This window comes from Aricia agestis, chromosome 18 (genome assembly GCF_905147365.1).
Source record: "Aricia agestis chromosome 18, ilAriAges1.1, whole genome shotgun sequence".
NCBI classification, from domain to species: domain Eukaryota; kingdom Metazoa; phylum Arthropoda; class Insecta; order Lepidoptera; family Lycaenidae; genus Aricia; species Aricia agestis.
Window position 1 is genome coordinate 7,505,934 of NC_056423.1, and position 24,630 is coordinate 7,530,563.

Genomic DNA, 24,630 nt, shown 5'->3' on the forward strand with positions numbered 1-24,630 from the left:
GTCTTCCATCTTTGCGGCCATCAGATTTTATATAAAATTGTGTAATTGTTCGACGGAATTGCAGCTGAATGCTGATAAAATTTATTTAATTCATGTGTCAAAAAATGCAGATGCCAGGCATTAGCAACGGACAAGTCAAGCATGTGGGTGAATAGCACCTACCACCATTTATTGTCCCTAATCGCCGATCTACATATTATTATATACTGCGATAGATTGATCCGCCTGATCTACACCACCCATACTTATAATTTTAAAAGAGATGTGGGATGTCCATGTCTACTTTTTCTTTTGTGCAGCATCCCATCTTTTAACTTTTCCCAAGGGATCAGCCGTGTCATAGTGCATACGCTGTTATCAAGCCAACTAACGAACAAATGCTCATCATCGCTGCTATCCCAATCCTCATCATTGTGAGTAGCGAAAACTTCTAATCTACCAGGTATATCTCGCGACAGTATGTTATGTTGCATGTCATCTTCGTCAAACTCCTCTTCGTCCGTTAGAATGCTTGGGTCTGGAGGAATAGCTACCAATTCATAGCTCGTGTCTAGGTCATCTTCTTCATTCAATATGTTTTTTAGTGCTTCTGCAAGCCCTTCGTAGTCACAAATTGCATGAAATGTTATTTTAGCCATTATAGATTCAATAAAGATTCTGAAAAATATTACAAAATACTTACAACTTTATTATAAAATTATCACTAATGTGCCTACTGTCCCTATACAGGGACACTAGAACAAAATATGACTTGTCATACACAGCACTGAAATATAAACACTTATTATCACTTATTACTCTAATAGACAGTATAAGACAGTAGTATTCCTAAAATAATCTTAAAACTTCTCATAGCAACATAAAATAAAATACCTTACTTTGTGACGATAATTTGCATTTTGACTTCAGTTGTTTTGTACTTCATTTATATCATTTCTTATAACAATTTCACCAACATTTAAAATAAGAAAAACTCGACACACTTCTCACCTTATGAAATGTGAATGAAATAAAAAATATGTATAACACAACAAAAAATTTTGGTATTTGAACAACTGTCCCTGTACAGGGACAGAGGATCCAAATGGGATATTCGTGAAGTAACATCGCGATTAAAAGAGATAGAATCTATGTGTACAGTGTTAAGTACTAGACGAATATTATATCCTACAAAGAAAGCAATCTTTCTGTTCCCATATCAAGATTCAAGCTTTAAATAGAGCAAAAAATGTTTACAAATGCCTAAATATAAACGAAGAAATAAATAAAATGAATAGAAGATAAGGGTTACGATTAGTCTTACTTATCTTTTAATGGATGAGACCGGAAAAGACAAAATAGATGGACTTGTGCGACGAAAATCCCAAATCTCTTGGCTCTTAGGCCTGTGGTGAAGCAATTTCGATATGTCGTCTGGAAAATTCTATACTGTCTAGCTGCTATCATCGCTGTTTAGGAGATACAATCTAGTTATAACCTCGCAAGTATGATTAAAATTTAGATTCACCGCACCTTTTAGCTGGAGAGCTAAAAGGTTTAATGCCGTTTAGGCACTAAAGCAAGGGTGGCCAACAGCGGCCCGCGGGCCACATGCGGCCCGCCGCGCGCCGTCTGTTACCTTGTGTTAACACATTTTTTTAAGTAAAAAAGTAATCATACCTACTATAAAAAGCAAACAAACACTCCTTTTCTTTTACTTTTAAAATCAATACATGCTTTATCTACACACTAAAGTGGGGCTGATTATAGAAAAGGGTAAAGCCAAACGAGCGTAATTTGTGAGTTGTGAGTCGGAAAATTTCGGCTGGCAGAAATCCTGCTGCATTCAGTTTCATACAAAAGTTCCTGTTTTATTAACACGAGCGTAATTTTGTGAGTCATGATTTGTATGACAAGATATTTATTTACGCGACCGAAATTCTGCGACTCACGACTCACAAAAATACGTTCGTTTGGCTTCACCCATAACGTACTGACTACTGAGCACCCACTAGCCGCCCAAACTTTAAATACACAAACTTGAACAAAAAAAATAGTATCCGATTTTTTATGCCAAATTTCAGCCCGATCCGTCCAGTTGTTTGGGCTGTGCGTTGATAGATCACTATGTCAATCAGTCAGTCACCTTTGAGTTTTATATATATATAGACTAGATAACGCCTGCACTTCCGTTGCGCCAAAAAAAGTTTACTGTGCGGGATATAAAGTATTATATATATATATATATATATATATAATACTTTATATCCCGCACAGTAAACTTTTTTTGGCGCAACGGAAGTGCGCCAAAAAAAGTTTATAGTTTATATATATATATATATATATATATATATATATATATATATATATATATATATATATATATATATATATATATATATATATATATACTTACTTCTCAGAAGTAATGTCAAATGCGTGCCTTACGCTCTGGAGTTAAGGTTTAATTTGTTATGTTCAATTTTGGTGACATTGGTGACCCTGTCGTGGTAATGATGATGATGATGATGATGAATGTAATTTGCATAGTAGCATATGCTTTCAGTTCTTAAAACAGCGCCGAAACCCCCAAACTTGTTTCCATATAAATTTCGAGTAGTTCCCTCGATTACTCATGGATTTCATCATCAGGTCACCACTTTTGTGAACATGGTACCAAATTTGAGTGAAACCTAATACAACAAAACAAAAATTTCGAAAATCGGTTCACAAACGGCGGAGTAATCGTTGAACATAAAAAAATAAAAAAAATAAAAAGCCTCCACAGCCCAACATATAACCTCCTCCTTTTTGGAAGTCGGTTAAAAAGTGAACTGGGAATGGAGGAAGGCCGGCAACGCATTTGCAGCTTTTCTGATGTTACGAGTGTCCATGGGCGATGGTAGTTGCTTTCCATCAGGTGACCCGTTTGCTCGTTTGCCCCTTTTTTTGTGAATTGTGAATGAATTTACGATAACTTCATGCGGGAGACAGATATTTTTCTTTATTTATTTTATGAAATAAGGGGGCAAACGAGCAAACGGGTCACTTGATGGAAAGCAAATTCCGTCGCCCATGGACACACGCAGCATCAAAAGAGCTGCAGGTGCGTTGCCAGCCTTTTAAGAGGGAATAGGGTAATAGGGGAGGGTAGGGAAGGGAATTGGGCCTCCGGTAAACTCACTCACTCGGCGAAACACAGCGCAAGCGCTGTTTCACGCGGGTTTTCTGCGAGAACGTGGTATTTCTCCGGTCGAGCCGGCCCATTCGTGCCGAAGCATGGCTCTCCCACGTATGATAGAGATAAAGGTTGAGTATAACCACTCTGAAACATAACACACTTTACGCAGTAGGGTGAAATGTTTCAACATTTTGTTTGCTATTTCATTGCTAATGTCAGTGTATTCCTGCTACAATTTCTCAGAACAATCCACACGCGAGGCGTGTACAGGAGCTGAATGTCGTTTAGATCTTTTGCTGTCTCGTGCCTGGCTTGTGTAACCTAGTAATAAAGCTGGGAAGAAATTCTAGACTAATATTATTAATGCGAAAGTGTCTGTTTGTCTGTTACATCTTCAAGTAAACGCTGAACCGATTTTGCTGAATTTTGGCATAGAGATACTTTGAGTCCCGGGGTATAGGGTTGTTTTTATTCAGAAAAATGTACAGTCCCCGCGTGATGAACAATTTTTAGTGTAACAGAGTTACGGGTGTCATCTAGTATATACTATTAAAAACATTAAGACTGTCCTTACCTACTTTGCAAAACAAAATATCTTATTACATCACCAATATCATCTTAGATATAACAGCCAAGGCTTACGCGTGGCCAAAATCGAAACTTACGCAACGTGTTACATATAATATACCTACTTAAACAATAACTTGGCTCATAACTAAACAGTAAACATATTAAGATCAAGTAATCGAATAAATATTATTCAAATATTACTACTAGATAAATAATATCTTTCAAACTAATAAGTTCAGTAAGTGCTAAATCGATTTTGATGACAAATACAGACAGAAATATACCACGAGAAAGAAGGTAATTTGTTTTTTAAATAACATGATTAACAACCTGAAAATATTACAATACAATACCCCATTTACGTCGGTCGGTTAAGCTGCATTGTATAAACACGAGGTAATCTGAGCATAAGTGCATCATCTCGTCTGAAGCACTAGAATTAAGGCTAATGGGGTAATCTGACACCAAGGTACACTAGACAACGATCTTATGTACTCATACCTAGTGCTTTATTAAAACATGGATTTAGAGCTAGGTTTTTTCGCGTGGCTTCGCGTACGCGCAAGATTTAGATATTATAAGGTGTTGCAAAGTAATCTAGATGTTTCCCTTTCATTTTCATTAATTGAAACCAAACTGCTCTTGTGTATTGCGCACACACTTGGTCGCTATAAAATTACCCCTGCGTAACTGGCCTGGTTTCAGAACGTGGCCGTTTTTATTAGGGCTACAACACGGATTCGCGTTGTGGCTGTTTTTAAATGCTTAAAACGCGTCATGGCTTTTCTCGATTACCACAACGTGTTGTGGTCGAATAGCACGTCAGCCACGACACGAATTTCGCTATGTGGATTGTGGTATTTCTATGATTACCAGAACGCGTCGTGGCCGTTTCACTTTGTCCACAACGCGTTGTGAGCCATTTTTTCGCTCACTGAGCGTTTTCGGTCTTTGAGCGTAACATATACAAGAAGATTACAATAACATTATAGTAGATTAGGTGGTGCTCATTTTGAAAAATCATTTCAAACCGAGCGGAAATCGTAACAACAGTACTCCACCCATACATAGGAGATTTGATCGTCAGCTGCTTCAAAACGGGTGGAATAAAAATTGAGAGTATCTCAAAGTTTTTGTTGAAATTGCACATTGTATTGACATTATCCCAATTCGCACCCAATAAAGGTTCATATCTAGATTATAGACTTTAGGTTCGGTAGCGTAGTGGCTACGACATTGCTACGACATTGCTACGACATGGCTACGAGACGGCTACGGCGTAGTTCTATTGACCATTATCTCTCCAGGCTTTAGCCACTCATCTGATTTTGATAAATTTTTTGTATAAAGGTGATTTGTGTCCCAGAAAGGGATATAGTATAATAATTATTGTTATCAATAATAATCGGCCAAGTATGAGTCGGACTCGCGCACGAAGGGTTCCGTACCGTTATAGAGGAAAAATAGGCGAAAATTTTTGTTTTTGTATGGGATCCCCCCTTAATTTTTTATTTTATTTTCATATTATTATGAAATATTGAAGTTTCTGGAGACAGACAGACGGACAGACAGACTCGACAGACGGATAGACAGACATCGAAGTCTCATGAATAGGGTTCCGTTTTCACCCTTTGGGTACGGAACCCTAATAACTCTTAATATGTTATTTTGTTGAAAAGAATATTAGCAACTTTTAGACTTCACATGAGAATAAATTAAATCAGGCGCATATTAAAAAGTAACACCTCCCTACTCAGAGACATTTAATTATGATTAACCTTCAATTTAATTAAGAGTTTGATAGATAAATGTAAGGGGCTTATGTCAAAATTTTGAATGAATTATATTTAACTAGATGACGCCCGCAACTCCGTTGCGCCAAAATTTGTTTATCGCGCGGGAACCGTACATTTTTCCGGGATAAAAACTATCCTATGTCCTTTCTCGGGACTCAAGCTATCTCCATGCCAAATTTCAGCAAAATCGTTTCAGCGGTTAGAGCGTGAAGAGGTAACAGACAGACAGACAGACAGACAGACACACTTTCGCATTTTTATTTTTCGCATTAACCCCCGACAAAAAAGAGGGGTGTTATAAGTTTGACGTGTCTGTCTGTCGGTCTGTCTGTCTGTCTGTCTGTCTGTCTGTCTGTCTGTCTGTGGCATCGTAGCATCCAAACGGGTGGACCGATTTTGATCTAGTTTTTTTTGTTTGAAAGCTGACTTTCTTGAGAGTGTTCTTAGCTATAGTTCATCATCATCAGCCTGCTCCTCAAGTGCTGAAAAATCGTGGTTCATCTGGTTCGTGAAGGGCCGATTAGCAACTTGCAGTCGTTTGGTGGGCTTTATTGCATTCTAGTTCATGACTTTTTGTTTTTGTTTCGTGACGTGTTCGTGACGCGTGATTAATGGAAAATTGACCTGGTGCTGCAGCATCACCTGGTAATCAATAGGATACCCAACTCCTCACCAACTTAGAGCAATTGTTTCGTGTTTGGGCTCATTTTAATGGCGACAACTAGTGAGACGTAGATAACCAATAAATTTTTGCATGCTGCTTTAAAAAAGTAATGAAGTAATATATTTTATTTACTGACTTTAAGTTTAAATAATTCCTAAGTGCAAAGTGATATTTTAGTCCATAATTTTTGTCAAGGTGTGTCGGGGGACCGCTAATGTAGATGTTTGATTTCACATAACATTATAGTTTAAGGGGTCAGTTTTCAGCGAACCAAATCGAGACAATCAGTGACATGGCGATACAAAATGCAAAAGACACTGTTGGCGGTCCCCCGACACACCGTGACAACAATTATGGACTAAAATATCACTTTACACTTAGGAATTATTTAAACTTAAAGTCAGTAAATAAAATATATTACTTCATTACTTTTTAAAGTTGTTTGGCGGGGGTTTTTTTAAATTTCTTAATTTATATTAGTATGGATAGTATGGGTTACCGTAATTAATGTTCCACTGAGTGCCGCAGACTGACTTTTAGCAATATTATGTAAAAGAAAATCTATATAGTTGTAACCGAATGGTACAACCTCATAAGCGTACAAACTTTGGGGCGATTATAATGGCGCTTCCTCACCGCGAGCATTCACGTGTAATGTAACATTTAAGATTCGACTTTGAGCATTACATTACAATACTACCTCCCTGACTGACGAGCATTCGCGTTGTGCGTCGCGAAATATATCCTTGGTGCTGTCAAAGAGTCTAACTTATTGCTTACCCTAAATAATATTAAATGCCTAATCATTAATTAGTGTTATGATAATATACTCACTTTTTGGGCTGATATATCATCGTCTTTCACAGTGCACTTACAACAAAATAATATAATAAGTCAAGCGTGAGATTGGAAGTTCCAGAAGTTTCCTGCTTTAGCTATTATTTTGACAATTGAGTTATTTATGCAGCTGTTATAACTACAAGTTTCAGTTTGATAAACGATAGTTGGCAAGGGCCAATTTCAACAATGAAATTAATCGAGATCAGTGTACTAAACATGCTTAAAAAATGTAAACGCGTTTAAACGCGCTTATGTGTTTCTAAATTACAACCTATAACAATAAAAATCATATGATTCCAAATTACAACTATTTTAAGGATATGAATCCCATAATATTTTGCATGAAACGTAAACGTACGAGAGTATTCGCTTGTGTACTTTGCACACACTTGGGCACTACAATACGAATCCTGCGTAGCTTGTTTGGTTTCAATGGAACCGGTTAACTTAACCGAAGCCGGTGGGAAGTATTTGTATATTGTTATGAGATTAAAAGTTTTTGTTTGCCTTTTTACTTAAACCATATAAATATAATAAGATTTGTAACGATTTAGATAGAGAGTAGACTAACGGAGAGATTTTTTTTTTTAATGAAATAAGGGGGCAAACGAGCAAACGGGTCACCTGATGGAAAGCAACTTTCGTCGCCCATGTACACTCGCAGCATCAGAAGAGCTGCAAGTGCGTTGCCGGCCTTTTAAGAGGGAACAGGGTAATAGGGGAGGGTAAGGAAATGAAGGGAAGGAAATAGCTGAGGAGGGTAGAGAAGGGAAGGGAAGGGAATAGAGAAGGGTAGGAAAGGGAATAGTGTAGGGGATTGGGCCTCCGGTAAACTCACTCACTCGGCGAAACACAGCGCAAACGCTGTTTCACGCCGGTTTTCTGTGAGAACGTGGTATTTCTCCGGTCGAGCCGGCCCATTCGTGCCGAAGCATGGCTCTCCCACGTATAAAGACATAGGTTACTTTCTATCCCGACAAAGTCCTCTCTCGCGGAAGTTATAATTTGAATACAAAAGTCAAATAGCGGGAATTACACTGATGATTCCCAAAACATAACCCAATTAAGGCTGAAATAATAAACAAATTAAATTTATACTAAACAGCGTTTCATATTTTGTTCCATTCGCTCCAATTTCATTCTTGATTGCTTCATAATAATAATTGTGCTTATAAACGATTTAATATTTCACTACCACTCTAATGAAAATTGTCGGAAAAGTTGATTATTATTTCACAAGCAAAAGCAGAGTGAATATATTTTACTAACTGTTCCCCGTGACTTCGGATGCGCAAATATAATAATATCTATGGACGCTTCACATCACGTCAGTCTGGCCCCGTGCTAAGTACCTGAAGGACTTGTGTTACAGGTACCAGACAACAGAAATATATGTAATACTTTTATACTATACATATTTAAGATTTTATTATATCATACACATATTTAATACACATCCAGACCGGGATTCGAACCAGCGACCCCCGGCTTGAGCTGCCACACACTCAACCAATTGAGCCACAGAGGTCGTCAAAATAACTTGATTTTGAGCTTTTAAGTTTATTGAATTGACATACCCATGCCCATGGTGCTGGATGGCCTATTCCGACTTCCAATGGCTCATTAAATTAAGAAAATCAAGAACAACCCTTAATTTAAAACTCTTTTAAATATCAGGAATCAGAATACAAAATATTATCAGTATAAATGACGAGAAGTTTCTTACAACCTTTCGTGAAATAGATAAACAAAAAAAAAAAACAAAATTGGTCCACACGTTTGAATGCTACGAAAAGAAAAACATACACAGGAAGAAAGAGAGATAATTTAATGAAATCTTCGGTCTAAAATTAAAAAATTAATGGAATTGAATCGTTCGATAATATGAAGCCGGCATTCGACTCGTGACATGTCAATTCCAAACACTTTGGTCGGCGATTCTATAAAGAAGCAATAAAAAACACTTCCTGGTTAGGGACTGTGATCCGCGCTCCTCCTAAGCCTCCGTTTAACCTCGAGATAGCCTGAGAATGATCGAAGGAACGCATTCTTCAAACATTAGGATCTCGTACTTACTCTCTGACCTTGTTATCCGAAAATGTGTTATCATTGTAAATGGACCAAATGTATCTTAGGATAGCCTGCAGCGCCCATTCTTATGCCAGCGTTGTAGTGTTTGCTAATATCATCGAAACAAGAGGTATTTGTTGCTATATACGTGGGAGAGCCATGCTTCGGCACGAATGGGCCGGCTCACCGGATAAATACCACGTTCTCACAGAAAACCGGCGTGAAACAGCGCTTGCGCTGTGTTTCGCCGAGTGAGTGAGTTTACCGGAGGCCCAATCCCCTAACCCCTACCCTATTCCCTTCCCTACCCTTAACTATTCCCTTCCCTTCCCTTCCCTACCCTCCCCTATTACTCTATTCCCTCTTAAAAGGCCGGCAACGCACTTGCAGCTCTTCTGATGCTGCGAGTGTCCATGGGCGACGGAAGTTGCTTTCCATCAGGTGACCCGTTTGCTCGTTTGCCCCTTTATTTCATTAAAAAAAAATTCAAAGGGTTAGTTAATTCAGTATAGGTTACAAATAATATGTATGTTTGACAGGAAAATCGTCTTGCTCGAAAGGTCATGGTCTTCATTAAATTAAAATAGTCAAAATAGGAGTAAAAGAATCATCAAAATCGGTTTACCAACGGCAAAGTTAATACGCGAACGAATATAAAAGAAATGAATTGAGAAATTTTTCGTTAGTTTCCTTCCGGGACTCATACTCTCCATAACTGTCAAAATCGTAATAAATGATATGTGGGCTCCACACTTGCGGCGCGAAAGCCCGCGAAGGCCGCGAACCGCGAGCGTAGAGGTTTTCGTGGCTTCGCGTTCGCGGCTTTCTCCGTCCGCTGTCGGTTTTTTGGCCCGCGAAACGCGAATGCGAACATCATCTACACTCGCTTTTACTCGCTGTCGCACACAATGTCAGAGCAGCAGCAACAGTGACTTCAACGTCCAAACGTTTTACTCAAATGCGCGAACGTAAATGCGAAGATTGCGAGTGTAGAGAGCCGTATTTGTTCGCGTCGTGTTCACGGCACGTTGCATCCGTGAATCGTGGCCGCAATTCGCGCCGCGAGTGTAGAACCCGCATTAAATAATTTGTATTTTCTAAATAATCAGTATAATATTTTACTCTCGACAGACAGCCTCTTCCTCATTTATCATGATAAGGGATCGCTCCCTGTAAGTGCACGCACTTAGCTGTTTAGAATTATTGTTACGAAATCTTTAGAGTTTTCATATTTTAAAGACCGGTGACCCAGATATAATATTAATTGATTTTAAACTCAAAATTTCGGTTTCAACGTGCGCAAAAAACAGAAAATTGAAAAGTTCATATTAAAATGAATATGAAAGTCTGCCTGTTTGTCCACGCTTCATCCACTGAAACGATCGTGATGAAACTACAATGATTTTTTTTAAAATTCCGACAAGTTAATAATTAAGCGCGAACTAAATGTAGCGGGCAACCTCCAGTTGTTACAATAATAATTAAACATAAAAATCTAATGTAAACTTTCATTTCAATAAGAATTTAATTAAAAAGTAATAATAACATAAAATTCAATGAATGTTTAAGTATCTACTAAAACTTTATTTAATTACTTTGTAATTAACTTATAACGAACATTTAGACTTTCGTAATTTGCTTAATACATTAATAAAATTATTCAAATACTAGCTTTTTCCCGCAGCTTCGCTCGCGTTAAGAAGTATTATTAATATACAATCTTTCATCCCCTACTTTATCCACTTAGAGGTGGAATTTATTAAAATCCTTTCTTAGCGGATGCCTACGTTAATAATATCTACCTGCATGCCAATTTTCAGTCCGATCCGTCCAGTGGTTTGGGCTATGCGTTGACAGATCACTATGTCAGTCAGTCAGTCACCTTTGAGTTATACATATCTAAAAATCCATTTGCTTAAATCGCAAGTAGTTAAAATTTAAGAAGACAATAAAATTATTGTGTTTCGGTATAATATTATGGTAAAGCTATTATTTTCTTATGTAATACGAGCTTTTGCCCGCGGCTTCGCTCGCGTTAAGAAGTATTATTATACAAACTTTCATCCCCTATTTGAACCCCTTGGGGTTGGAATTTATCAAAACCCTTTCTTAGCGGATGCCTACGTTATAACATCTACCTGCATGCCAAATTTCAGCCTGATCCGTCCAGTGGTTTGGGCTGTGCGTTGATAGATCACTATGTCAATCAGTCAGTCAGTCAATTTTGAGTTTTATATATTTTATTATTTATTAGTGGTCTATTCCGTGGGTTAGACCATCAATTTTCTGTCAATCTTTACAAGATTGACGGATCAGATTGATGAAAAATTGTTCGTGCAACCTACGTATAACTATAACTACAATGCAAAATGTTAAATCTCCGGTTAAAGTTAATAATGGAGGCCATATTTTAACGATGACCATAACCGCAACAGCAACTGATATCGTCATATTCAGTGGTCAAAGTTAAGGTTAAAGTTAAGTTAGCCTTAACTAATAAAACCATAACTGTAACCACTGTGTGATTGTGTCACGGGGAGTGCTCTGAGGAATTGTTCGAAATCATACCTCCTGCAACTTTTCGCCGTCGCTCCACGTGACAAAATATATACCATCCTCATCACCTTGATGAGTGGCAGTCTTCCACTCCAGAATTTTTAGTTACGCGAAAAACGCCACGCTGTAAAACTCTGGAACGAACTGTCACCAGCAATATTACCGGATCTATACGATCTGCAGGCTGCAAACCTTCAAGGAGAGCGTATTCCCTCTTAAAGGGCCGGCAACGCACCTGCAGCTCTTCTGATGCTGCGAGTGTCCGTGGGCGACGAAAGTTGATTTCCAGCAGGTGACCCGTTTGCCCGTTTGCCCCCTTATTTCATTAAAAAAAATACACAAAATAATTTTGGAATTTATAACAGTATGGGTATATTTTTGTTTGTTGAAATAAGCTTATTATTAGCCCTTTATTATTATTATTATTGTTATTTTCCACCTTTTTGGTAAAAGTTGGCCCCGCGCGAGTTTCCTACGCCGCGCTGGTTCTTCTCGGCGGGGTAGTTCCCGAACCGGTGGTAGGCCTCATGTAGAAACGACGTTCTAAAAATGGTAACTTTGTTAACCTACTTAGAAATAAATATTTTTCATTTCATTTCATAAGAAAGTATATTTCGCTTCTAATAATTCCTTCGACGTTGTAATTTATTATAATAATGAATGCACTGTATAAGCAACGTCGAAGGCTAACAAGCTATAAAATCTGTTTACTGAACAGCTTAGAATTTAGATACAGTATATTCACAGTAGAGTAGCTCGGCTGAGCTTTTAAAATAAACTCATTTAAAAACAGAGGCAATTTTTACGCACGTGAATTAAAGGAATAAAATCTTTATAAGTTAAGAATTACATATATCAATATAACAAAGTACTTACACAATCAAAAATTACCAAATCACAACACTGACTAGCTACGCTACTTAATGTTATCTAAAATCACTGTAAAATTCACAGAGTCTTAAAACATACTATTAAATAATACAAAAAATATTTGGTCGTATGTTCTGATGTAGCAATCTTATACGTGCGTGTGCTGGATTCGGCTGGTCTAGTATGAGGTTAATCTACTGTGTACAATTTTTACTGTGGTACAGATACAGGGGCTGCATTTTTCTAACGTTCATTTTCAATATACCTATTATTTTTATTATATTTTCAAACAAAAAAGTATATTTATCTGCATTTACGAACATACATATAGATTTGTAGATCTGAACAATTGAGATTATACGGATGTTAGAAAACGTAACTCTCATACATTTACCGTTTTGATTTTGGTTCCATTTAATCACACAAAAATATAGCAATGGTGGAACAATGCAACGCCAAAAACTATATAGCTTTTCTATGGTTGTTTTTTGCGATGCGACGCCGCAACGCAGTGTTGTGGCCAGTAGGACTACTAAGAAACTGTTTTGAGACTCAAACAATCGGACGAGAATGCCGCGTCCCGCTCTAACAAACGTCATTTCACGTTTGTTAGAGTAGGATGCGGCATTCTCGTACGATTGTTTGAGTCTCGAAACAGTTTCATGGTACAAGCCCTGGCCCTTAGTGGTATATTCCAATAACCTGAACTATCATTTGACAGAATCGTGGACACAAAAAAGTATTAAAGATAAATCTTTTGGCTTTCAACCCCTTCAACACATAACGTTATTATATTCAAAGCTCAGTGAACAGAGAAATCTATATATATAAAACTCAAAGGTGATAGACTGATTGACATAGTGATCTATCAACGCACAGCCCAAACCACTGGACGGATTGAGCTGAAATTTGGCATGCAGGTAGATGTTATGACGTAGGCATCCGCTAAGAAAGGATTTTGATAAATTCTAACTCCAAGGGCCTAAAATAGGGGATGAAAGTTTGTATATAATAATCCTTCATAGCGCGAGCGAAGCCGCGGGCAAAAGCTCGTAATATTATATCATACTAGCTGTCCCGGAAAACGTTGCTTTGCCATAATAATACAAATCAAGTATTTCGCCCATATTATTTTATTGAAGTGACTAAATATGTATGTTACCATGACAACGTCCATCGCTATCCCGTCACACAAACAATGGTTTCCGTCAGACTCGTGTTGTAATAATTTACTATTATTTACTCAACAAATGCACTTATCAATATAAAAAGTACCCAGTAGCCGATCCTCAGACCCACTGAATATGCATATGAAAGGTTAAAATCAGTAAAGCCGTTTCGGAGGAGTACGGGGCCTAACATTGTGACACGAGAATTTTATGTATAAGAAGATTACACTCATGGTCTGAAAGGTTTTAGCTTTCAATATAAAATTTCATTCTTTTCTTCCACCAGTTAATATTTCGTCCTATGCAAACATTGTTGGTATTATATTCGCCTTTTTTGGTAACACCGACCCTTGTAAAGGATGTTGTGTAAAGTAGTTCTTAGAATAATGGCTGAGACCATTATTATATTACCTACTAAATGATACTCTCAACGGCGGCTCCGTTGAGAGTACTTCTCTCTCGACTCAAAGTTGATACCTAAAATCCTAAAAAAAAGAGGTAACAGATAGACATCTGTCTGTATGTCTATCTGTTACTTCTTCACGCCCAAGCCGCTGAACCGAATCTGCTGAAATTTGACATGGATACACCTTGAGTCCCGGGAAAGGACATAGGACACTTGTTATTCCGGAAAAATGTACGATTTCCGAAATGGGTTTTGGTGCAACTCAGTATCGGGAGACATAATTGTAGCCTATACATAAACCAAGACCATTAATAGCCTTATTATAACCATTAACTCAGACCCTTTGTAAAATTATTTCAAAGAAAAAGAAAACGAATTTATTCGACCCTTCAGTGATTTTCATTTTCATGTAAGCCGTTTGGGAATATGTTTTAGAGAAGGCCACAGCTCCTTCTCGCTAAATGGGCGCTTAGTATTTAAAGTATATTTGCTAAATCTTTACTAATATTATAAAGATGTAAACTTTGTTTGTTTGTTTAATTGTAATGAATAGGCTCAAAAACTACTGGACCGATTTTAAAAATTCTTTCACCATTCGAAAGGTACATTATTTACGAGTAACATAGGCTACTTTTTGTTTTGTAAAATATAGGGTTCCGTAAGATATTTTAGTTTGTCGGAAACAACCAGAAAATTTACTTATTTTGCGTACGCTGCCTAAACTATAAAAGATAGAACCATACAATGTTCTAAGTAAATATAGATCTTATAAAAATCTACAAAAATGTCCGCGACACACAATACATATCTATGTCAAGTGAGGCACAACAACCATTGTTTTGTTTAAAAATCCTTGATTTTTTTTATTTTACTCATGCTAATAATCCTAATCAAAATAAATTATTTTATCACTAAGTACATTTTATGCAGATAATATTTGGTTTTTGAATGATTAAAATTGGACGTTTGGTTTAGAAGTTATGGCAAAATTAAAATATTACGATAGTGGGCGTCACCAGGACGAGGGTGCGCGTGCGAGAGGAAGACAATCTGTGCAGTGTGCAGCCTGCGTATAATGACTGCGTCGTCGATGTTAGTGTTGGAGTCTGTGAATTGACCTGGCAATCATTTTGCTGGCCGAGTCTTTCCTGGGTATGCTTTTTGGAGCGGGTGGAGCCGCGGGCGACCGCTGTATACCTAATAATGAATCTAAATCAAAGCTGCTGAATCATTGCATTTTTTCAGTGGCTATTTATATTTTATACCCGTGCGAAGCCGGGGCGGGTCGCTATATAAAATAAAGTTATTAGTACAAAATGAAAGTTTTCAGCACAAAATAAATGCGCAAAAATTTATAATATTTATAGCTAGTCGAAGCAAAGATGTAAAAGCACCCTAAACTAATTAAAGAAAGTGTGAAAGAATAGACAGTGGCAAATCAACAATGTTGGATGCGAGTAGCAGGAGATCGGTCATCTTGGCGTTCATTGAGAGAGGCCTATGTCCAGCAGTAGACGACTATTATAGGCTGATATGATAATGTGATAGAACGACAAGGATAGCCATTGTGTCTGGTTGTGCACTTAATTTTGTTATAATTTAATATATTATAATATATCCTTAATTTCCTTAATAATTAAATAATACTCGTAAGTTCTAAAATTACACTCTGGATTTGTGTTGTGTTTGTTTTCCACTGTTGGGGTGTAGCTCAGTTTGGGAGTTTCTGTTCATCAACCGTTGGATGAACCTTTAACATAATATGGCAATTCACCACTGTCGGAAGAAGACGAAGAATACATATCTTTGACACTTGACAGATGACAAGTGTTTGCTGGCCCTTTTTGCCGCGGACCGGGCTTGATGGTATACGAGAAAATTTCGTTCTGATAATTTTTCCTTGAAAAGGCTTAATCCAGCTGGAATTTCAAGTTTCTTTCCCTTTTGGTTTTTCAATATAATTGCTGTGAACTTTTTGTGTGGTCGGCCGACCAAAGTGCATCAAAATTCAAGAGTACTTCAGCTACGCTCCGGAGCGGACCACGTGCTTGAAAAGACAAGCATCCTACCCCTACAAAATCCAACGGGCTTGCTGCTACTGCAATTGCCTGAGGAGCACCCCTGCTGACTATGGAACGGGTGAGTCGGGCATGATACGGATTCGGAGTGTTTTTTTTTTTGAGAACTTTTACTTATCCCGCAAGCAATCTAGCTATTACATGCATTTTGCCTGTCCAGTGTCCTTAAAATCTGTCAGTGTTTCTATTCCTTAAGGGGAGACCACACCGGGGGGGGCAAATTACGCAGATTCTGGGCCAGGGGGGGGGCAATTTACGCAGATTTTGGGCCAGGGGGGGGGGGGGGGGGGCAAATCAGATTTTTTTATAAGCTAGGTGTTTATAAAGAATAAAAAATTGATAATTTTTAGTTGTAAAAATATTGTATTGCAAACAAATGGCAAAATTTATTTTATTATTTTTAATTTTTATAGATGAAAGTACTATACAATATACTTAGTAGAGACGTCAACATGATCCAGAGGAGGGCAGCTGCCCCCCCCCCCCCCCCCCCCCCCTGCCCTCCCCTCGGTACGCCCATGGCTACAGCTACACTTGAAGGCACGTTCGTGTTCACGTTGTCGCGATAAAAGTTCGTATTTGGTCCATCATAAAGTGCGTGGCCATATCTATCGTGATAAACTTTACTACGTAGCGATATTAAACAAGAAGCGGTACAGTGAATAACGCGAGTTGTAGCCAACCGCGCAAACAATGTCGCGACTAGCTTTTTGCCTGGAATTCATATTAAATGCGTTTGCGCGAACGAGTGGTTTAGCAGCTACACCGCGAAATCACAAGCAATTTTATGTAACGATTTTTTTTAATGAAATAAGGGGGCAAACGAGCAAACGGGTCACCTGATGGAAAGCAACTTCTGTCGCCCATGGACACTCGCAGCATCAGAAGAGCTGCAGGTGCGTTGCCGGCCTTTTAAGAGGGAATAGGGTAATGGGGGAGGATAGGGATGGGAAGGGAATAGGGGAGGGTAGGGAAGGAAATAGGGTAGGGGATTGGGCCTCCGGTAAACTCACTCACTTGGCGAAACACAGCGCAAGCGCTGTTTCACGCCGGTTTTCTGTGATAACGTGGTATTTCTCCGGTCGAGCCGGCCCAATCGTGCCGAAGCATGGCTCTCGCATGCTTAAAATTTATTAAATAGCAGCACGGTCGCGTCGTCATTTACATACTCGTACAATATTGCTTGTGACGCGGTGTAGCCGCCAAACCGCTTGTTCGGACGCAAATAAATCGAGTCTGATGTTCGGGAATTTTCCAACAGTGGCGCGAATTGTCTTCATACGACCATTTATTACGACCAATCCTAAGAGTGCGGATACACGGTCAGTCTGGTATCAGTTCAATCCATCAGTCTCAGACTGACGCCAGAGTGATGGCCAGAAAGTACATAATAAAACAGACAGATAGACAGACAGACTGACATGACGAATCTATTAGGGTTCCGTTTTTAGCCATTTGGCTACAGAACCCTAAAAATGATCAGTCCGTCAATGAAACGGTTACACGATCATTCTCCCGTCGTTTTGGATCAGACAAAGGACTTTCACACAAAACTGCGCAAAATCACATCGCAATTCGCATCGCATTGTAATGTCATTTTCATTATGAATTTTGTCGCAGATATTCGCGATGCGATGCGAATTCGCAGTTATGTGTGGGAGCCCCAATAGACTAAACTGATGCCAGACCTACCGTATAACCGTACTAGCCAAATGTATCGTGTGCACTTACCAAGGGCATAATCACAGCTGGGTCCGAAGAAGACATGCGCGCAGTCATTGTAAGCGTCGATAGCGGAGATGACGGCGTATGCGGCGTCGCAGTCCGTCACGTCGTACGAGATCCACTGGAACTCGATCCATGAGGGAAACGCCTCCTTGAAGGCCGGATCCTTGAGGACCAGGTCGAAGACCGCTTCTACCTGGAAAATGAAAGAAAAAGGTGTACTGAAAGTACTATGTTCGATAGCAAGTGCCATAATAAGGTATGTCACTTATGCGTGTCAATTCTCATACATTTTTAACGTTTTACTTCGCTGTCAATATGAGCAATTACAGCATTTAGGTTGCTTATCATAGGCAGGCTTGACATAATGTACTTTCTTTCATACAAATCTGAGCATTTATAAAAACCAGCAAATTTTTCCGTCAAGTAGTTAAAATGATTTCATAGTAAATTATAAAGATTGCATTTACCATCTTGAAAGTTCATACCGTAACTGAAAAAACCTATACAGTATGTAGGTAAGTCTAAGTACTATAACATTAAAAATGATTCGAAAATCGTGAACATTTTTAGAATGAAACAAAATCGATTCGGAACCAACCTGGAGAGAAGAATCGCGAAAAAATTCGCGCTGTGTAATGAAATGTAATGTTAGTAATGTACTTTACATAATACTCGTATTACACATGCAAATAGCGTCTTAATTTTATTAGTAACTTCACCCCCGTACGGTGTGTAATTGCATAGCACGTTTCCATAAAGTTTTATCACCTATCACCTCCGCTTCGTTATTGAGACTTAGTTCATATAGTGACTGACTTTTCTAGACTATATTAAATAAAATGGAACAAATCTTTTTGAATAATAAAAAGAATATCAAGTGTCACGTAACAAATGATTATAGTATTTTAGTTATAGTGGGCTTTAAATAATATGCAATCTTAATATTATTATAAGATGAACTCAAATGCTATACATCTTCAAAGCCAGCGACGCTTTAAAGGTTCTATAGAGCAATTTTAATGCCCCTCTTAACGTTAGGACATGATTGACTGATTGAAGATGATTATTATTTTCTTTACGAAAGAGTAGTCGAGTCTTTCGTCCTGGTGGGACGAAAGACTAGATATGAATTTTTAACATTTCTTTACTCATTAATGCTGTCTTTAGCATGCACAATAGCGTACATCAATCAATAAATTCCCAACGACTGACATCGATTGAGCACACTATAAATAGGTTTACAATCATGGTGCCAATCATCTATCGTGGCCTAGCGTGGAGAGTAGCCTTTAGATAAATTATTAGGTTATAGACTATAGAGCCAGCAGTTATAGAGTAGTAATTATAGAACTTTACGGCTTAACTAACTGGGGTACCTAACAATAAAATATTCTGTGCGCATATACAAGGTGTTAAGACAATGGATATTGTAGAAAGGAGTTGTGAATATGATTTTGCTGTAAATCTAAAATTATTACATTCATATTATAAATGTGTCTCTGAATGGCTGTGTGTCTGTTACCTCTTCGAACAACCACTGAAGCCGTTTAGATAAAATTCGGTATAGAAACTTTCAACTCGGTAAAGATATAGTAATATTTTTAATGGAAAAATAACGAAGTTTATGCTGAAAAATGAATCGCTTTCCGATAAACGAAAGGCTCAATAAAATTGCGGTCACTTATAGTTTATAAATACAATTTTCCAGTGTTTTAAAATAATACTTCATGTTGTTGTGAAATAATAGAAAGGTCATTAAAACCAACTCACCGACGGTAAATTCGCATCGTACGTCGTGTTCTTCGGCAGCAGCAGCGCCGCTCTGATCCTGCATTGTCCGCTTTCGCAGATGTTGTCGCAGGTGCGGCCCTTCTGCTCCTCCCTGCGGCAGTTCTGCCCCGCCACCCCCACCACTAACACCACTAGCACCCACCATCCCATCATCCTTTCATCATCACTTCACACACGCACACATCACTGGTTCACCTGGAACAAACACAAACATAAAACGTTAGTGTTCGAAATAAATAGGGCAAAAGTACGCAAAATTCAGAGCAGAGTCGATAATATTATTACTATCATATTTCAACAAAATACGTTTATCCAAAGGAACCAAACCTTTTCCCGAAATAAGAAGTATCCTATGTCCTTTCCCGGGACTCTTATGCCTGTTTTCACCAACCGCCTCCTAACGCCAAGTGGTCCCCTAGCGGCCATTAAGGGTACATATCCTTCAAGATTTCACGAATTTTTGTGTATCACGTTCGTCCCTAGGGCGTAAGAATTTTTGCAAAACATTACTTTTTTTTAAAATGTGTTTGTTGAGATATTTGACCCGCAAAGATCTCTAAGGAACACGTCTTAGCGTTAGGAGACCGTTGGTGAAAACAGGCATAAGTATCTCCATAACAAAATCCAGCAAAATCGGTTCAGCGGCTGGAGCCAGACAGACAAACAGACAGACACACTTTGGTATTCATAATAAAAGCCGAGCTTTGTGAGGGCTCGCGTCATCACACCTTGACTGACTGATGATACCACATCTACATAAAAATAAAGCACAAATCAATAGGTTATAGTCGTGATAGTTTTTTCCGTAAAGTGTGCCACAAAATGTGGTGATATACTAGTATGGATATATGGATTATGCAAAAGTCAGAGCACTGTCGGTACTATCAATATAATATTTTAAAACACGAGTATATTAACCGTGGGAGAACCATGCTTCGGCACGAATGGGCCGGCTCGACCGGAGAAATACCACGTTCTCACAGAAAACCAGCGTGAAACAGCGCTTGCGCTGTGTTTCGCCGAGTGAGTGAGTTTACCGGAGGCCTAATCCCCTACCCTATTCCCTTTCCTACCCTCCCCTGTTCCCTTCCCTTCCCTACCCTCCCCTATTGCCTTCCTTTCCCTACCCTCCCCTATTACCCTATTCCCTCTTAAAAGGCCGGCAACGCACTTGCAGCTCTTCTGATGCTGCGAGTGTCCATAGGCGTCGGAAGTTGCTTTCCATGTTTGCTCGTTTGCCCCCTTATTTCATAAAAAAAATGTAATAACGAGAATAAAAACTTAGGGAAAACTAAAAAGAAGTTAATCCCATGGCACACATTTCTAACGAAATATTTTTAATGTTTTAAAACTTCTGAACATGTTGCAAACTCGTGAAAGCTCTTTAGTATCCCTGGTGGTATTAAAATTATTTGAATAAAGTATATTGTTACTACATAACGCCCGCAACACCGTTGCGACAAAATTCGTTAATCGCTCGGGAACATTATTCCGGGATAAAGGAGTGAGCACATTGAGACGGGCCCCGCCGGGGCTCATCGCAAAAATCCGCCTCCATACAATTTGTATGGAAGCGGATGTGCGTATCGCACACTGTGTCGGGGCGCAACGGATTTCCGCTTCCTTACAAATTGTATGGAGGCGGATTTTTGCGATGAGGCCCCGGCACGCTGCGGCCCGTCTCAGTGTGCTCACTCCTTAAAGGTACATTTATCCGCAATAAAAGTGAAGCTTAGTAGTAGCTAGGTAGCTCCTAGCTGCTTCACTGGTGACCCCGACGTGATAGGTACATTTCAGCTGTCGTATATGTATATACCGACGCACTTAGAAAACTTCGATAGCGCGATGCAGGAATGTTAGGCGAATTGTGGGTACCGCCACAAAAGTATCCTATGCACTTTCCCGGGACTCAAAGCTACCTTGTCTTGCTCAAAAACACTTTTAACAAGTATTTACCCTCTATAAAACATAGAGCCTTGATCAGAGTGTAACTTGTAGCCAATAATAATAACTCCCACACCGATTTCGGTGACGGTGGCCGGTTTCATTGAAGCCAGGCCAGTCACGCAGGAGTAATTTTATAGTGCTCAAGTGTGTGCGCAGTACACAAGAGCACTCTCTATTCCTTTACTCTCATAACCCAGTAGGAAGACCGACACGACTGGCGAGAGATCAGGCGCAGGACCGACTTTTTACACGCCTCGATCATCTTACTTGTCAGACAATCAGGTGATCAGCCTGCATTGTCCTAACCTATCATTAAAATAGCATGTTTCCAACGCAATCGAACCCACGACCTCCGAGTCAAGAGCCACGCTCTGAACCAATGGACCACAGAGGCGGCTATAGTGTAGCCACTATAACTGATATCGAGCAGAGGGGGGCAAAAAAAGCATTAGTTATATATATTGATATTGATTTGATATTGATTTTGTTTTATTTTCCGTATACATTTCAGCTGTCTAGCTATAACATGTTTACCGGAGGCCCAATCCCCTACCCTATTCCCTTCTCTACCCTCCCCTATTACCATATTCCTTTTCCTTCTTAAAAGGCCGGCAACGCACTTGCAGATCTTCTGATGCTGCGAGTGTCCATGGGCGACGGAAGTTGCTTTCCATCTGGTGACCCGTTTGCTCGTTTGCCGTTATTTCATAAAAAAAACAGTTCTCAAGATACAGCCTGGAGATAGATAAGGAATATTAAAAATAAGTGGCGAAAGAAAATTCTCAAGAAAAACTAGCAAAGGTTTACTAATTAAACTTAAATACAGAGAATAAGATTATCTTTAGCTGCCGTAACAACATTAAATAAGCTGATAAGAGGCTTAAACTGTTTCTAAAACTTCACAAGCTTTAATTCTCGGAGCTTTTGTTAAACTTTTACAGGAAACTTCGAACCAATCCCTTTAAAGAGCTTTAAATGTTCCCGAACTTTTTATGAGACAAAGTGACTGTTGAAGTCCTTTACTTCGCTTTGTTGGCAATTTAATTAGTTATTGTTAGTTTAGTACATTTAGGGCCTGTTTCAGCACTTCCTGATAATTAGCGACGAATAGGCTATTCACCACTTAACTTGACAGATCAAGTATGGAGAATCTGTCAAAAAAGTTGTGAATAGCCTATTCGGCACTTTATCAGAAAGTGGTGAAACAGGCCCTTCATATTTAACAATTAAATTACGTTAAAAAGTTAGCCAAAATAGTTTAATAGGCTGATATCTATCTATATATATAAAACTCAAAGGTGACTGACTGACATGGTGATCTATCAACGCACAGCCCAAACCACTGGACCGATCAGGCTGAAATTTGGCATGCAGGTAGATATTATGACGTAGGCATCCTATAAGAAAGGATTTTGATCAATTCCACATCCGAGGGGTTAAAATAGGGGATGAAAGTTTGTATGTAATAATACTTCTTAACGCGAGCGAAGCCGCGGGCAAAAGCTCGTGCCGCTATAAAACTGTTTACTCTAGTGAACATTTATTTGGATGAATACTTCATTATAACATTTATTGGTACCACAATACTATATTTCGTTTAGTGATAAGACGCATCATGAAATAAATAGTGAAATAAAGGAGGACAGATGTCTGTCTTATATCTATATTAATATTTTTAATACGAAAGTAGAAAAATTTAGACATGGGAGAGCCATGCTTCGGCACGAATGGGCCGGATCGACCGGAGAAATACCACGTTCTCACTGAAAACCGGCGTGAAACAGCGCTTGCGCTGTGTTTCGTCGAATGAGTGAATTTACCGGAGGCCCAATCCCCTACCCTATTCCCTGCCCTTCCCATTCCTACCCTCCCCTATTACCCTACTCCCTCTTAAAAGGCCGGCAACGCACCTGCCGCTCTTCTGATGCTGCGAGTGTCCATGGGTGACGGAAGTTGATTTCCATCAGGTGACCCGTTTGCTCGTTTGCCCCCTTATTTCATAAAAAAACCGAAATTAAGTTAGTATATCCGTCTGTTGGTCTATCCTCTTCATGCTTAAGCAATTGACCAATTTTGATAAAATTTGGTATGAGCGAATTTCGGCGCAACATTGTTGCGGGCGTCTTCTAATATGTATTAAGATTGTACCCTCCTCATAATACGAAAAAGTAAAAAGTACCCTTCTATTAAGTGGGCTATATGAGCCGATATTAAAAAACTTAGGATTCGTCAAGTTTCTTAATTTTAACTTGACTCTGCTTATGACTTGGATCATAACAAGTTTGTACAAAATTCTTTAAAATTATTTAGTTGTAAAATTTTTGGGTTTCATTAACTTTCACAATAATATAACGACCTCTGTGACTCAGTGGTGAGCGCGTTGGTAGCTCGAGCCGCGGGTCGCGGGTTCGAATCCCGCGACGGAACAAAAAGTTTTCAAAGTTCCTGGGTCATGGATGTGTATTAAATATATTGTGCATCATAATATAATAGAAATCTTAAATATTATGTGTATAGTATAAAAGTATTAAATATATTTCCATTTTTTTAATGAAATAAGGGGGCAAACGAGAGCAAACGGGTCACCTGATGGAAAGCAACTTCCTTAACGAGCTGCAGTTTAGGGAAGGGAAGGGAATAGGGGAGGGTAGGGAAGGGAATAGGGTAGGGGATTGGGCCCCCGGTAAACTCACTCACTCGGCGAAACACAGCGCAAGCGCTGTTTCACGCCGGTTTTCTGTGAGAACGTGGTATTTCTCCGGTCGAGCCGGCCCATTCGTGCCGAAGCATGGCTCTCCCACGTCTATATGTCAAATTTTGACTACAAAATTAAATATGCTGGGAAATATTTAAATGTTTATTATATTAAAATGTTAATTAATAAAATTTTAACAAAAAACAAAATGAAAAACTGACATTCTAATAACCGGTATGGTTTCCTTTGTTGGTCAAAACCATTTGACATCGGCGTGGCATCGATGCAAT

General features: G+C 38.8%; 1 protein-coding gene across 1 annotated transcript in view; it reads right to left on the bottom strand.

Annotated features, from left to right (window-relative positions):
• Nucleotides 1-24,630, bottom strand: part of LOC121735861 (atrial natriuretic peptide receptor 1) — a 231,816-nt gene that overhangs the window by 130,922 nt on the left and 76,264 nt on the right. Inside the window, exons 2-3 of the mRNA XM_042126827.1 lie at nt 19,678-19,893; nt 17,911-18,100 (exon numbers count right to left, since the gene is read on the bottom strand). Coding sequence (XP_041982761.1) covers nt 17,911-18,100; nt 19,678-19,851 — 364 coding nt within the window. The 5' untranslated portion in view covers nt 19,852-19,893. The remainder of the gene's footprint in view (nt 1-17,910; nt 18,101-19,677; nt 19,894-24,630) is intronic.